This window comes from Amphibalanus amphitrite, unplaced genomic scaffold (assembly GCF_019059575.1).
Source record: "Amphibalanus amphitrite isolate SeventyFive unplaced genomic scaffold, NRLGWU_Aamphi_draft 000065F_arrow, whole genome shotgun sequence".
Taxonomy (NCBI): Eukaryota; Metazoa; Arthropoda; class Thecostraca; order Balanomorpha; family Balanidae; genus Amphibalanus; species Amphibalanus amphitrite.
The window spans coordinates 1,012,383-1,024,814 of record NW_024881561.1 but is presented as its reverse complement, the minus strand read 5'-3'; the positions used below and the strand labels follow the sequence as shown (position 1 = coordinate 1,024,814).

General features: G+C 51.0%; 2 protein-coding genes across 12 annotated transcripts in view; one reads left to right on the top strand and one right to left on the bottom strand.

The window, feature by feature from the left end:
- Positions 1-1,234, bottom strand: part of LOC122378782 (eukaryotic translation initiation factor 4B-like) — a 37,934-nt gene extending 36,700 nt beyond the window's left edge. For all 6 annotated transcript variants that reach the window (XM_043360260.1, XM_043360262.1, XM_043360263.1 and 3 more), the window contains exon 1: positions 1,150-1,234. In XM_043360260.1, the coding sequence (XP_043216195.1) occupies positions 1,150-1,159 (10 nt within the window). In that variant the 5' untranslated portion in view covers positions 1,160-1,234. The remainder of the gene's footprint in view (positions 1-1,149) is intronic.
- A 402-nt stretch (positions 1,235-1,636) lies between these two features.
- The window catches only part of LOC122378781 (peptidylprolyl isomerase domain and WD repeat-containing protein 1-like), a 34,034-nt gene continuing 23,238 nt past the window's right edge, over positions 1,637-12,432 (top strand). Inside the window, exons 1-10 of one of the 6 annotated variants that reach the window (XM_043360258.1) lie at positions 1,637-1,700; positions 3,093-3,370; positions 3,620-3,722; positions 4,062-4,258; positions 4,543-4,630; positions 5,741-5,846; positions 6,367-6,585; positions 9,163-9,281; positions 10,191-10,383; positions 11,659-11,798. In XM_043360258.1, coding sequence (XP_043216193.1) covers positions 3,100-3,370; positions 3,620-3,722; positions 4,062-4,258; positions 4,543-4,630; positions 5,741-5,846; positions 6,367-6,585; positions 9,163-9,281; positions 10,191-10,383; positions 11,659-11,798 — 1,436 coding nt within the window. In that variant the 5' untranslated portion in view covers positions 1,637-1,700; positions 3,093-3,099. Of the gene's footprint in view, positions 1,701-2,165; positions 2,580-3,092; positions 3,371-3,619; positions 3,723-4,061; positions 4,259-4,542; positions 4,631-5,740; positions 5,847-6,366; positions 6,586-9,162; positions 9,282-10,190; positions 10,384-11,658; positions 11,799-12,432 lie in introns of those variants that run through there. The other 5 variants (XM_043360256.1, XM_043360255.1, XM_043360257.1 and 2 more) reach the window with 5 other exon arrangements.

Here is a 12,432-nt window from a genome sequence, read left to right as displayed (position 1 = left end):
CTTCAGCATACCTATGGGAAAAATGGATCGCTGATCCCACTTCACAGTTCGTCAGTTGGTATAACATTCGCTATTCGACATTCGCATAATTCACATAACATTGAGTTCCGGCAAGACCTTTGACGATTTACATCAATGCTTCGTCATTCAGTAATATTCCATCGTCGTTCGTCAAAACATCCCCATGCATATTTCGGCATTCCTCACAAGTCACAACATTTCGTCAAAGATAAAAACAGATACGCTGCTTTATGGAGAAGGACAACTATACCTGAGTTTCAACATAACAGTGGGAGGCATCGGTGGCGAAACTCAAATGTCATTTATATACCTAAATATCTGTTTATTCTAGGTCATGGACTTAACTGACATGTTATCGGTTCATTGAACAACGAATATTGGGCAGGCTACAGAGCGTTTGATAAGTCAACCCCGCCTCGAACACCAACCAAGGTGTCCAACCAGCCGGGCCCAACTCGCCAACTGTCAGCCATTCGCCCATGAATCCGACCACCTTGGCCTGAGGGTGGCCTGAGGGTGAGGCGTTGTCGCATGACAGCGCTGGGGCAACAACACAATAATGAGCCCCAGAGTTGTGGGGGCAGGCTGTGCTGCCCCTGTTGCCCCTCCCCCCAGTTCCAGTGCCTATGGCAGTGTCCACTGTCCACACCTCAATCCCAGTCATCCAAGGGGTGAGGGCTCTCACATACCACAGTATAAGCGGCCTTGGCTGTCACAAAGTCACAAAGGAGGCTCAGTCCTGTGGCCTAGGAATTCGGATGCACATTACGTGTCTACCTACCTATACAGCCTAATGATTCAAATTTAGTGCTGCACGTGACATAAGCTAAGGTCAATAATAATAAGGTGCAATTGATGTTATAGGCTAGATCTGGGTAAAAAAGGCATGCAGAAATGAAAAATCGCCAGTGTCTTATTACGCAACCAAATTACGACACATGGCGAGTCAATTACGGCGCACCAGGAACTACGGGATCACCACCTAAACCAGTGACAAATAAAAGGCAGAACAAACTCCAGCATGCTAGAAGAAGAAAGCGAAGGGTAAAGCACAATTCAATAGCGAAGAAACACTCCTAGCTTCAAGAAAACAGGGCGAAAATCTTCAATTTTAGCCCATTCACCCACCTGACGCCATGTTTGCGGCAAAAGGGACAGATTGGATTACTCTAAAATACTGCACTCAAGTCGCTGAACTCATGTTTGGTTCAGCAGAAATCAAAAGAATTATTACTGGTTGTTTGCATTCCAAAACATTTCAAGTCACCAGTGGAATGATTTCAGGACATTTTAACTTTTGTTTTTAAAAAATTAAGCTTCATTCGGCCATGATTCGGCCTATTCAAGGCTTGTGAACGAGCTACCATTAGCTGCACGAATTTAGAACATTTTTTCAGCAAAACCCTATGGATGAAATTAAATAATGCTTGAGATATCTATAAAACATTATTTTCAAATATTCTACAAATAAAACTCCAATAGTTTCAATTAATTCAAATGAGCTAGTGAATAAAGCGAAGAAGTTTCCCTATTTCACTTATAGCAGTGTTTTAATGGCTGTGTAATTGGCGTGCTTGTTACTTTCCTAGCGCAATAAGAAGCGACTGGAGGCTACTAAAACAAAAATTGCAAGGTCAGTAAGGTCAGTCATATATTGGTCATATAGTGCAATCAAAAAGGTAAGATACTTGCCTCTAGATTCGGCCATCCGGGTTCGATTCCCGGGCAATGCACGTGGCATTGCCGCTACCTGACCGCTTGGAACAGCGTGAGAGTTCCGGTTAGCACCTTGGTCCACTGGATGTGGTGCTTAAAGGGACCCTCCCACCTTCAAAAAAGTTAATGAATTGGCATGACAGTGATGTCGCTCGGTTCAGAAAGAGCAAAAACGAATATCTACCAAATTTCATCGAAAAATATTCACCGGTTTTCAAGATATTAGACTTTTACTTTTGTTTACTTTTTAGGATCTCCGCTGTTCCTAGCGACTTTATTTGAAAGTGCGGCATTTGTTGCGCGCAAAGCAGCATATACCACCGCGTGCTACAAAACGTTTTAGTCAAACATTTAACGGACGTTCGAAAGCCTGATGACGTCATCAGATTTCCGTAATGGTTAAGAGATAGGGACCACGCTGGTCCCACCCTGCAAGTAAAAGGAAGAAATTTCTTGAACACCGTAAAGCTGCGGGGGTTGCGACCAGGATAAATGGTGGTTTCTGAGCCTGGCCGCAAACTTGGCTATCTCAACTCAAAACTAATGTTAAGGTGGGAGGGTCCCTTTAACCCAAACCAACCAACCAGCAATCAAAATGAACAGATAACTTTCAGAAGAAGTAAGGGCTACTGGTACCATTTTTCTTTTCTTGGTAACTGTTGTACCAAGCATTGACAGTTTTGAAAGAAATTAAGCGGGTTTTGATAATTGGAGCTAGTCAGGATCTCTCACTCCATCTTTTTCTTTGAAGTTCAAGTTCAAGTTTATATAAACCCAAGATTCTTACAGATATATAAACCAAGGCACCTTATTTTGCCACAAGGCTCTAGTAGAAAGCTGCGGTGGGTGTTCCATATTACAAATTATGCTTCTTTGTCATCGATCTTGAAATAGAACTTGATTAAAGATTGTTTTTAGAACGTCACTTTAAGTTGTTGCTTGCTACGGGGTGCCTGGCATCTTAATTTAAAACTACTTAAAGTTTGAACTAACACTATTGTTAACTCAATTTAAACTTGTGTTGCATAGTTCAAATATTTGCCTAGGCTTGTGCCTGAATGCTATATAAGTGTGGTGTGGCTCATCAATGGATGTGAAAGCACAGTTTTGAGTTTATAGTTCCAACCAAGTTCCAACTTCCAAGTACCTAGGCATCTACTGCACAGGCGTTGATTTTAGGTGCGCTTTACTGGTAACTGATAATTCATAGCATGAGCAAGCAAAAAGCTGAAATTAATTGATTTAAAAACTTCCAAATTCTCTCCAGCTCCAGGGCTTTCAGTTGTTTGAACATGCATCAGCATTCCAGTGATTAACCTTACTTCCTTGAACCTACATCTGTCTCAACGTTTCAGTCCAGAGATGTCAGATTCTGATTCAAAGTCAAATAGCAGTGGTGGAGAATCAGATGAGGAGAAGCAGAAATGCAGACCACAGCAGCACGGTGATGGTGACAGCAGTGGCGCAACTCCCAAGAAGAGTGGTAGTGAAGAAAAGGGCCAAACAGAAGATTCGAGGAAGTCTGAGGCCCCCAAGAGAAGTCACGATGAGGCAGAGGCAGATGCTGGGGAGGACGATGATGGATGGATCGGGCCCATGCCTTCAGAGGCAGCACCTGTCAAAAAACAAAAAGGTCCGTCTTCTTAGGACTCCATGGCAACAAAGAACAATTTCATATGCCAGAATGACCAGATCTATAGTCCCTAATGTGCTCCAGTTCTAAAGCTTTTAATTTTTCAAACATACATAATACATCTCAATGAATTGAAAGCTTGGTTCTTGCAACCCTTGATTCTTGTAAACTCTTCTCACATGTGATCATGCTGTTAATGTTGGGCAATATTCATCACACTGGTTGTCATGCATTGTGCCTTGTTTTCAGTGTTGGAGTTTGAAGAGGTGTACCTGGAGAACCTCCCATCCACAGACTGCTATGAGAAGAGCTTCATGCACCGTGATGTGGTCACCCACCTGGTCTGCACCAAGTGAGTCAGACAATCACCTGGCACTGGCTAGTGATCCCACCTGGTCTGCACCAAGTGAGTCAGACAATCATCTGGCACTGGCTAGTGATCCCATTTGGTGTGCACCATGTCAGTCAGACAATCACCACCCAGCACTGGCTAGTGGCTAGAACTGGTCATTTTTTGTTAATTTTGCATTCACTGGTCTGTCTCCTCATTGCTGGGAATGTTTAACTAAACTGTATCCATTTATAAGTCAGTCGTTTAGTATTACTTTCTGGAGTTTCTGGAGAATGATAAGCTCTCCTGACTCCTGTCCAGAGATCAGCCTGTGTGCTGACCTGTTCTGCTCTGACGCAGGACGGACTTCATCGTCACAGCCAGCAGCGACGGCCACGTCAAGTTCTGGCGTAAGGAGGAGGTGGGCATCGAGTTCGTGAAGCACTTCCGCGCTCACCTGGGCGCCGTGCAGGACATGGCCGCCAGCGGCACCGGCGCACTCCTCTGCACCATCTCGGCCGACAAGAGCGTCAAAATATTCGACGTCATCAACTTCGGTGAGATCAATTAGCTAGCTAGCATCTTATTAAATGTCATTTGCAAAGGGATTGAACCCAATATGCCTGTGAAAGCGTAATGTTGTGGACAGTGGAGAATTACAACGTTGCTACTCGCTGCTGGGACCGGTCCCTGGGTGTACCGAAGGCATTGTATTGTATTGTATTGAACAATCATGAGCGATCCACATTCTCAAAGTGCGTGGCGATTACTGCTCAGAATTACCATGTACCGCTGCTGCCCCGGCCCGCCTGTGACGCCGCCCGGCCCGCCTCTCCTCCAGACATGATCAACATGATGAAGCTGCCGTACGTGCCACGCTGCTGCCAGTGGGTGCACGCCGCCGGCGACGCACTCGCCGCCCTCGCCATGTAGGTACCGCAGCACCGTGAGATGTCCCCAGTGGAGCACTGGATCGGTCACCGAGCAGAGTGTAATTATCGTAAAGGGATGGGCGCTACCGTCTGTGGTCTGACTGAGATTGGCCGTGACTACTGGCTTTTATTTACATAGATCTGCCTACTCTCAGCCCTCAGGCTCCTTTAAAGGGACCCTCCCACCTTCAAAACAGTTTATGAATTGGCACGAAAATGATGTCGCTCGGTTCGGAAAGAGCGAAAACGAATATCTACCAAATTTCACCGAAAAATATTCACCGGTTTTCAAGATATTAGACTTTTACTTTTGTTTACTTTTTGGGATCTCCGCTGTTCCTAGCGACTTTATTTGGAAGCAATAGTTTGGCAGCTGAAAGTGCGGCGCTTGTTGCGCGCAAAGCAGCATATACCACCGCGTGCTACAAAACGTTTTAGACAAACATTTAAAAATCGTTAGATATCTGCGCTGACGTCACACATTCAGAGGAGTATTCCTATGCATTAGCCCCTCTGAATCAAAATGCTGCAATTTTGAAATTCAATATTTCCGATTTAAGGCTCGATGTTGTGAGTGCCGAAACCGGTAATTGTGAGCCAGGGACCCCATTTTGGCTATCTCAACTCAAATCTAATGTTAAGGTGGGAGGGTCCCTTTAACCTTACCTCCGCGATGCATCCTCAGATAGGCCTAACGTACCAGTTCCCACCCGCTTTAGATCACCTGTCGCTCCACGCCCCACCATCAGACCAACAGCAGCTGATGGGACCACAGCTTGAACTGTCCTCTGATCCAGCCAACGTCCTGTCGGCTGTCGTACTGTTATAGTATCGGTTACAAAGTTTGTAAAAGTAGCGGTGGCCATGTTTTTCGTGTAGGTATTCATCCCCGACCCCGTGCGGGGGACCCGTAGCTCGACCCCTCACTGACGCCAGATGTTGGACCCGGAGCTCGACCCCTCACTGACGCCAGATGTTGGACCCGGGGCTCGACCTCTCACTGACGCTAGGTGTTGGACCCGGGGCTCGACCCCTCACTGACGCTAGGTGTTGGACCCGGAGGCCGGAGCTCGACCCTTCACTGACGCTAGGTGTCGCTGTCGGCAGCTCGGAGGCGGACTCGCCGCAGATCCACGTGTACGACGGCCGAGCGGGCAGTGAGCCGCTGCACACCTTCGCCAAGCTGCACACCAAGCCGGTGGTGCTGATCCAGGTACGGCGCTCCGTCCGCTGTCTGTCGGCCTCAGTCGGTACCACAGAGTAGCCACTCTGACCGTACCGAGGTCTATGATGTCTATATGTCACCCACGTCCAGCCCTACCCACCCCAAGCGACAGTGCCGGAGCATCGGCCGCTTTCAGCACATCGCTGTTTTGTAGGACATCATACTGGAAGAAGCACACAAAATAGCACATCAAACGATCTATGTTTGGGCTTCTCAGTGACCTGCACGCTTACTTCCCGAATTATGAATAGAGACTGGCGTAAGTGCTGGCAGAGCGAGCGTATGTTCACAGGGCGAGCTAACTATTCATATTTCACCGGCTCCAAGCTAATTGTTTGCTGTTTTTCCTGCATTTAAGTCGGTTCATTCAAGACATTTTGCTCAATAGTTTGCAGTTTGCATCGGTAACATGAGTTAATATTCACCCCGTGTGTAAGACTGATAATATGTTCGCTCCTCGTCCATCGACACAGTGACAAGCTCACCCTCCCGCTGCCCTCGATCACAGTACAACGTGCCGTTCCACGCTGCCGTCTCGGCGGACGAGGCCGGCATGATCGAGTACTGGACGGGGCCCAAGCACGACTACCAGTACCCGCGCAACGTGCGCTTCGAGTCCAAACTGGACACGGACCTGTTTGAGTTCGCGCGCCGCAAGACGGTGCCGCGCGCGCTCAGCTTTTCACCGGATGGACGACTGTTCGCCACAATCGCCGCCGATCGAAAGGTGAGAATGTATTTGGTGTGCCTGCCTGGTAACCGAAATTAAGCACCTCAATACTCATTGAACAGAAATACAGACAAGAATGAGAGCATTTGAGGGCGACACTAGTCTTTTCCATGAAATTCCTCAATATAGTATTCATCTTATAGTTCCTCTAATAACGCTTTGGGAGGATAACAGAAAGTGACATAAAAGTTAAAAGACCAAACATATGGAGGCAAAGACAATTTGTCATTGCAGGCTTAATCACGTCTCCCTCTCGCTAGAATCCATCGTGCAGCCGTCTCCGGTCTTTTCTGAGTGAGCCCCGGTGATTTCCTCCCTTCTGGTCATCTCCCGCCATTCGTTACCGATCTCCGACGGTCCGTAACGGACCCCAGCGATCAGCACTGCTCAGCCGTGTGGGGAGCCGTATGATACCCAACGACCCTCCTCGGTCGCTGTCCTCCCCACCACTGTGTGTGGACTGTGGATGTGTGTGGACGGGGTCGCTGTCCTGTCCACCTCTGTGTGTGGAATGTGGATGTGTGTGGACAGGGTCGCTGTCCTGTCCACCTCCGTGTGTGGGCTGTGGATGTGTGTGGACCGGGTCGCTGTCCTGTCGACCACTGCGTGTGGACTGTGGATGTGTGTGGACGGGGTCGCTGTCCTCCCCACCACTGTGTGTGGACTGTGGATGTGTGTGGACACTGGACAGGGTCGCTGCCCTGTCCGACCACACTGCGTGGACTGTGGATGTGTGTGGACAGGGTCGCTGTCCTGTCCGACCACTGCGCGTGGACTGTGGATGTGTGTGGACAGGGTCGCTGTCCTGTCCACCTCTGCGCGTGGAATGTGGATGTGTGTGGACAGGGTCGCTGTCCTGTCCACCTCCGTGTGTGGGCTGTGGATGTGTGTGGACCGGGTCGCTGTCCTGTCGACCACTGCGTGTGGACTGTGGATGTGTGTGGACGGGGTCGCTGTCCTCCCCACCACTGTGTGTGGACTGTGGATGTGTGTGGACACTGGACAGGGTCGCTGCCCTGTCCGACCACACTGCGTGGACTGTGGATGTGTGTGGACAGGGTCGCTGTCCTGTCCGACCACTGCGCGTGGACTGTGGATGTGTGTGGACAGGGTCGCTGCCCTGTCCACCTCCGTGTGTGGACTGTGGATGTGTGTGGACAGGGTCTCTGTCCTGTCCGACCACTGCGCGTGAACTGTGGACTGTGGATGTGTGTGGACAGCCGGCAGGGTCGCTGTCCTGTCGACCACTGCGCGTGGACTGTGGATGTGTGTGGACAGGGTCTCTGTCCTGTCGACCACTGTGCGTGGACTGTGGATGTGTGTGGACAGGGTCTCTGTCCTGTCCGACCACTGCGCGTGAACTGTGGACTGTGGATGTGTGTGGACAGGGTCGCTGATCTGTCCACCTCTGTGTGTGAACTATGGATGTGTGTGGAGGTGGACCGGGTCGCTGTCCTGCCCACCTCTGTGTGTGGACTGTGGATGTGTGTGGACAGGGTCGCTGATCTGTCCACCTCTGTGTGTGAACTGTGGATGTGTGTGGACAGGGTCTCTGTCCTGTCCGACCACTGCGCGTGAACTGTGGACTGTGGATGTGTGTGGACGGGGTCGCTGATCTGTCCACCTCTGCGCGTGGACTGTGGATGCGTGTGGACGGGGTCGCTGCACCGTCCGACTGGCCAGTTCGGGGAAATGTCTAGTGGCGCCCGAACTCCTTCCGGGAAGTGCCGTCGGCCATTGTCCCCGCCGTGTTATCCTGTGTTTGTGTGCGTGTGTGCCGCTCTGTGTGTGCTGAGTTTGTGTACGTCGGGACGGTTCCTGGAGGTCGGTGCTGAGCTGCCACTGCCGGCGATGTTATACCCGGCTGTGGAACAGAGCTCGGCGGATAGAATCGATCGCCGGTGCCGCTCTTTGTGACCGGCCGGTTCGTCGACTGAGCCCGGCGCGATCGCTTCCTTCCGGGACATTGCCACTGCTGGGAGTCGCTCCCCTGTATCGGCCCAGTTCCCAGAAACTGCGCCCGTCGCTCGGACCGCGTGCCCGGCCAATCGATCACCGGAACGGGGAACCACGTGTTTGTCCAGCGGCAGCGAACATCGCCCTGCGCCGAAGTCGTGACATTCGGGCTCAATAAAATACCGGCAGTGTTTTCAAATGCACAGGGCAAGCGCTCCTTTTGTGTAATGGATGAATGGCGTCAGTGGTGTTTCCGTAATGTTACATAATGCGGTGCGGTTGACCGACAGCACTGTGCATTCGTTGTGGTATGCGAGTGGGGGCAACTGGCATTCCATAAATTGACTTCCTGTTGGAGTGCCGCATGATTGTGTTGATTAATTGGGCTGTCATGTAAGTTGATTGGCTATTGGAATGCAGCGCAGCAAACTTTTCGTTTGAAAGTTGCTATTATATCCTTGGCCCTGGCTCAGCGTTTTGTACTTCATTCGACTGTTACAATGCACTCACTCGGGTCCGTTCACTATATTTTAGACTGGACTTATGAACTCTATGTCGACCCAAAGCCCCGTCACCCTGCCGTGTTTTCACCGGAGCCCTGTCCGCCCGCTCCGTCAGATACGCGTGTTCCGCTTCCTGACGGGTAAGCTGACCCGCGTGCTGGACGAGTCGATCGCGCACTACACGGAGCTCCAGCAGGCCAAGCAGCAGGTGCCCAGCATGGAGTTCGGAAAACGGTGAGCCGCGCGGCGCGCCACAGGCTGTGACGAGGCTGCGTTCGTGGGGTGGTGCGTGGGGAAGGGGGAGGGTATGCATAGACTGTACCAACCTGTTTCTAGTGCAAACTGAGCGGCTAGAGTGTATCTGGCTAAACACTGTGCAGCTCTAGCTTTTTCGGGTCTTGATTTTCGTTTTGTGTGTGGCCTGTTCGTATGATGACACTGGTCGGACTTTAACCGTTCTTTGGACCTGTCTTGCCAGCCATTTTCGTACGTTGTCCGCCATTAAACGATAAATTCAGTGACTCCATTTTTCGGTGTCATCCGTCATAGTTTGGCTGATTTGTGCATCACGGCGCCGCTGCTCTCTGAATAGTTGACCTGGTTTGTGTGGCCATCAGTTTCAACTGAGGCCAGGCGAGACTGGGTTTGGCATGCTCCGCGGGGCATGAGATTATGATTATGCATGGGTGAAGCGGAGGGGACTGGGGTTGCTGCTAAATGTCCTTTGTCTACTCTCAGCGTTAAATATTTGCACATTTATTTCGTTTCGTTTTTATGCCATGCTAAATGCCTGACACCTTACAATAACTTTTTCACTAAGCCGGTGTTTTTAATCGGGTTTGAATGTCCCCCTGCCTGATATTGGTGTTTTCTGCTGTGTGTCCGTGTTTACCAACGGTGTCGGTATTTGTTTTCTGGTATCAGTTTTTGTTGTCAGATATTTGTATTTTTGTCTGTCGGTGTTTGTCCGATTTGTCGGTGATTCTTGCCAATTGTCGGTGCTGGTCTTCATGTATCGATATTTGTCACTATTTTTATGCGTCGTCACCAAATAGTTACCTGAATCTCCCAATGTTCCTTTATCTGTGTGTCGCAGTATGGCGGTGGAGCGTCTCCCAATGTTCCTTTATCTGTCTGTCGCAGTATGGCGGTGGAGCGGGAGCTGGAAAAGTCGTCGGCGCTGAACCTGAGCACCGTGCTGTTTGACGAGAGTGGCCACTTCCTGATGTACGCCACCATGCTGGGCGTCAAGCTCATCAACCTGCACACTAACCGGCTGGTGAAGCTTATCGGGAAGCCGGAGAACGTGCGCTTCCTGCAGCTGGCCCTCTTCCAGGTGCGTGTCACGTCTCTCCAGATGATGATTAATGGGGCTCGGTGATGCATAGGCTGTGTGTCTTGAGCTATGATGGTAGTAAAGTACGTCTTCAGTTCAAGTAGGTATAGAACATTCTCACTTGTCCCTGTACATACAGTGAAGTCGTTCGTGTAAGTTACTTTTCGCTGTTCTCAAAATACCCTATATCGGATGCTCTTGGATGCCTCGTATTTCTCGAACCAACCCGGCATAGTTGTGGTCCATTTTACGTGGCAGCTCATAGGTAGGGCACAGATGTGGTCACATTTTTGTCGTGCCTTTAGTACCACTTGTGAACACTTTGCTGTCTGACGGATGGCGATGCTGAATCCCAATCAAAACAAAGCTCCGGCCAGCTTTCTTTAATCAAACATTTTGATCCGTGGGGATGAGTTTCCTTCCTTCTTCTTTGTTTTGTGTTTGCCGCTTTTTTCATTTGATGGACTGTTTCAGTCATGGCTGAAGTGGTTTTAAATGGCGATAGCTCCGTCATTGCTGGAACGATGGTGTATGATTTATTGGACTATCGGCGTGTTTTACGGCTCTAATGTCTGCCGATTTCTCTGGCAAACAAGCACATCATTCACCTTGGCGTCTTTTTTTGTGATTGGCGCGGCGTGAAAGGGAGTGTGTCCACTGCGAGTTGCAGCTCTGAACGAACTCACTTCGGCGAACTGAACACTTTCGCGTGCCGTTTGCAGTTGTCGGCTGCATATGGATGAACTTGTAAAATGTCGGTGAAAGGCGAGTAATATTTACACTCGAGGTACTGGTAACGAACGAATGACATTGGCTTGCATGGCAACTGCGGCTAGTATAGGAGGTTGTGGGCACACATGCTGAATGGCAGTGAATTATCATATCAGTCGTGAGCCGATGCCATTCGTCCGTGGTTCGCATTGTTGCTGCTGCCAGTACCTAACTGACTGGTGACTGGTGCTAGCAGCTCAGCTATATCTGGCTTCGACTATTTTATCTCTTCGCTGTGCGCGCTACCTAACTCAGAGTAGGATACCAATGTGCGTATTCAGCAGATGTCTAATGATCTAATCCTGGACAAGCTGACTGAGTTATTTTCGGACGTCAGGGCCGTTATATTTTTGCCACCCTGTGTAAAAACTGCAATAATTTCGAAAATTTAACTACATTTCTAAAGCGATTTTGTCCTTGCCATGATCCCTAGAACGACTCCCACGGACCGACCGCCGCCGTCCCGTCTGACTGCCCCGTGACGTGGCGCTCCGCCTGCCGCAGGGAAAGCCGAAGAAGCTGGTACAGTCGTCGGTGACCATGGAGATGGAGGCGTCCGATAACCCGACGCTGGAGGCCACGGCGCCGGACCCCACCCTCTTCTGCACCGGCTTCAAGAAGAACCGCTTCTACCTGTTCTCACGGTGGGTGCCGGGGCTCGTCCCTCCCGTCCCGTCCGCCGCCCCCGGGCCTCGTCCCGTCCCATCCGCCGCCCCCGGGGCTCGCCGGGGCTTGTCCCTCCCGTCCGTCCGCCGCCCCCGGGACTCGCCGGGGCTCGTCCCTTCCGTCCGCCGCCCCCGGGGCCCGGTCGGGGCTCGTCCCTCCCGTCCGCCCCCGGGGCTCGTCCCTTCCCTCCCGTCCGCCGCCCCCGGGGCTCGTCCCTCCCCTCCCGTCCGCCGCCCCCGGGGCTCGCCCCTCCTGTCCGCCGCCCCCGGGGCCCGGTCGGGGCTCGCTGGAGACGATACTCGGAGCGGAACAACAGAGCTGGCCCGGTGCCGGGGCGCCCGCCGCCGCGCCCCGGCCGACCTGTTAGTGTTGGCGCCGCGCGTGTTTTCACAGTTTCTTGGGGTGGTGATCTAACCTACTGGCTTCACTGGCGCCGGCGTCTGCGGGGATCATATTATCAGTCACCGCTGTCTGGCCGGGATGTGCGCGTGGTTTACTTTACCGTCGGAAGATGGATCATAACGGCTGCGGTTTCAGAGGAAGCAGTATTTTCTATTCAGGGGCGTTTGACCTGAAATCTAACTTCCCGCTTCGGCACTATATTTTCGTTAG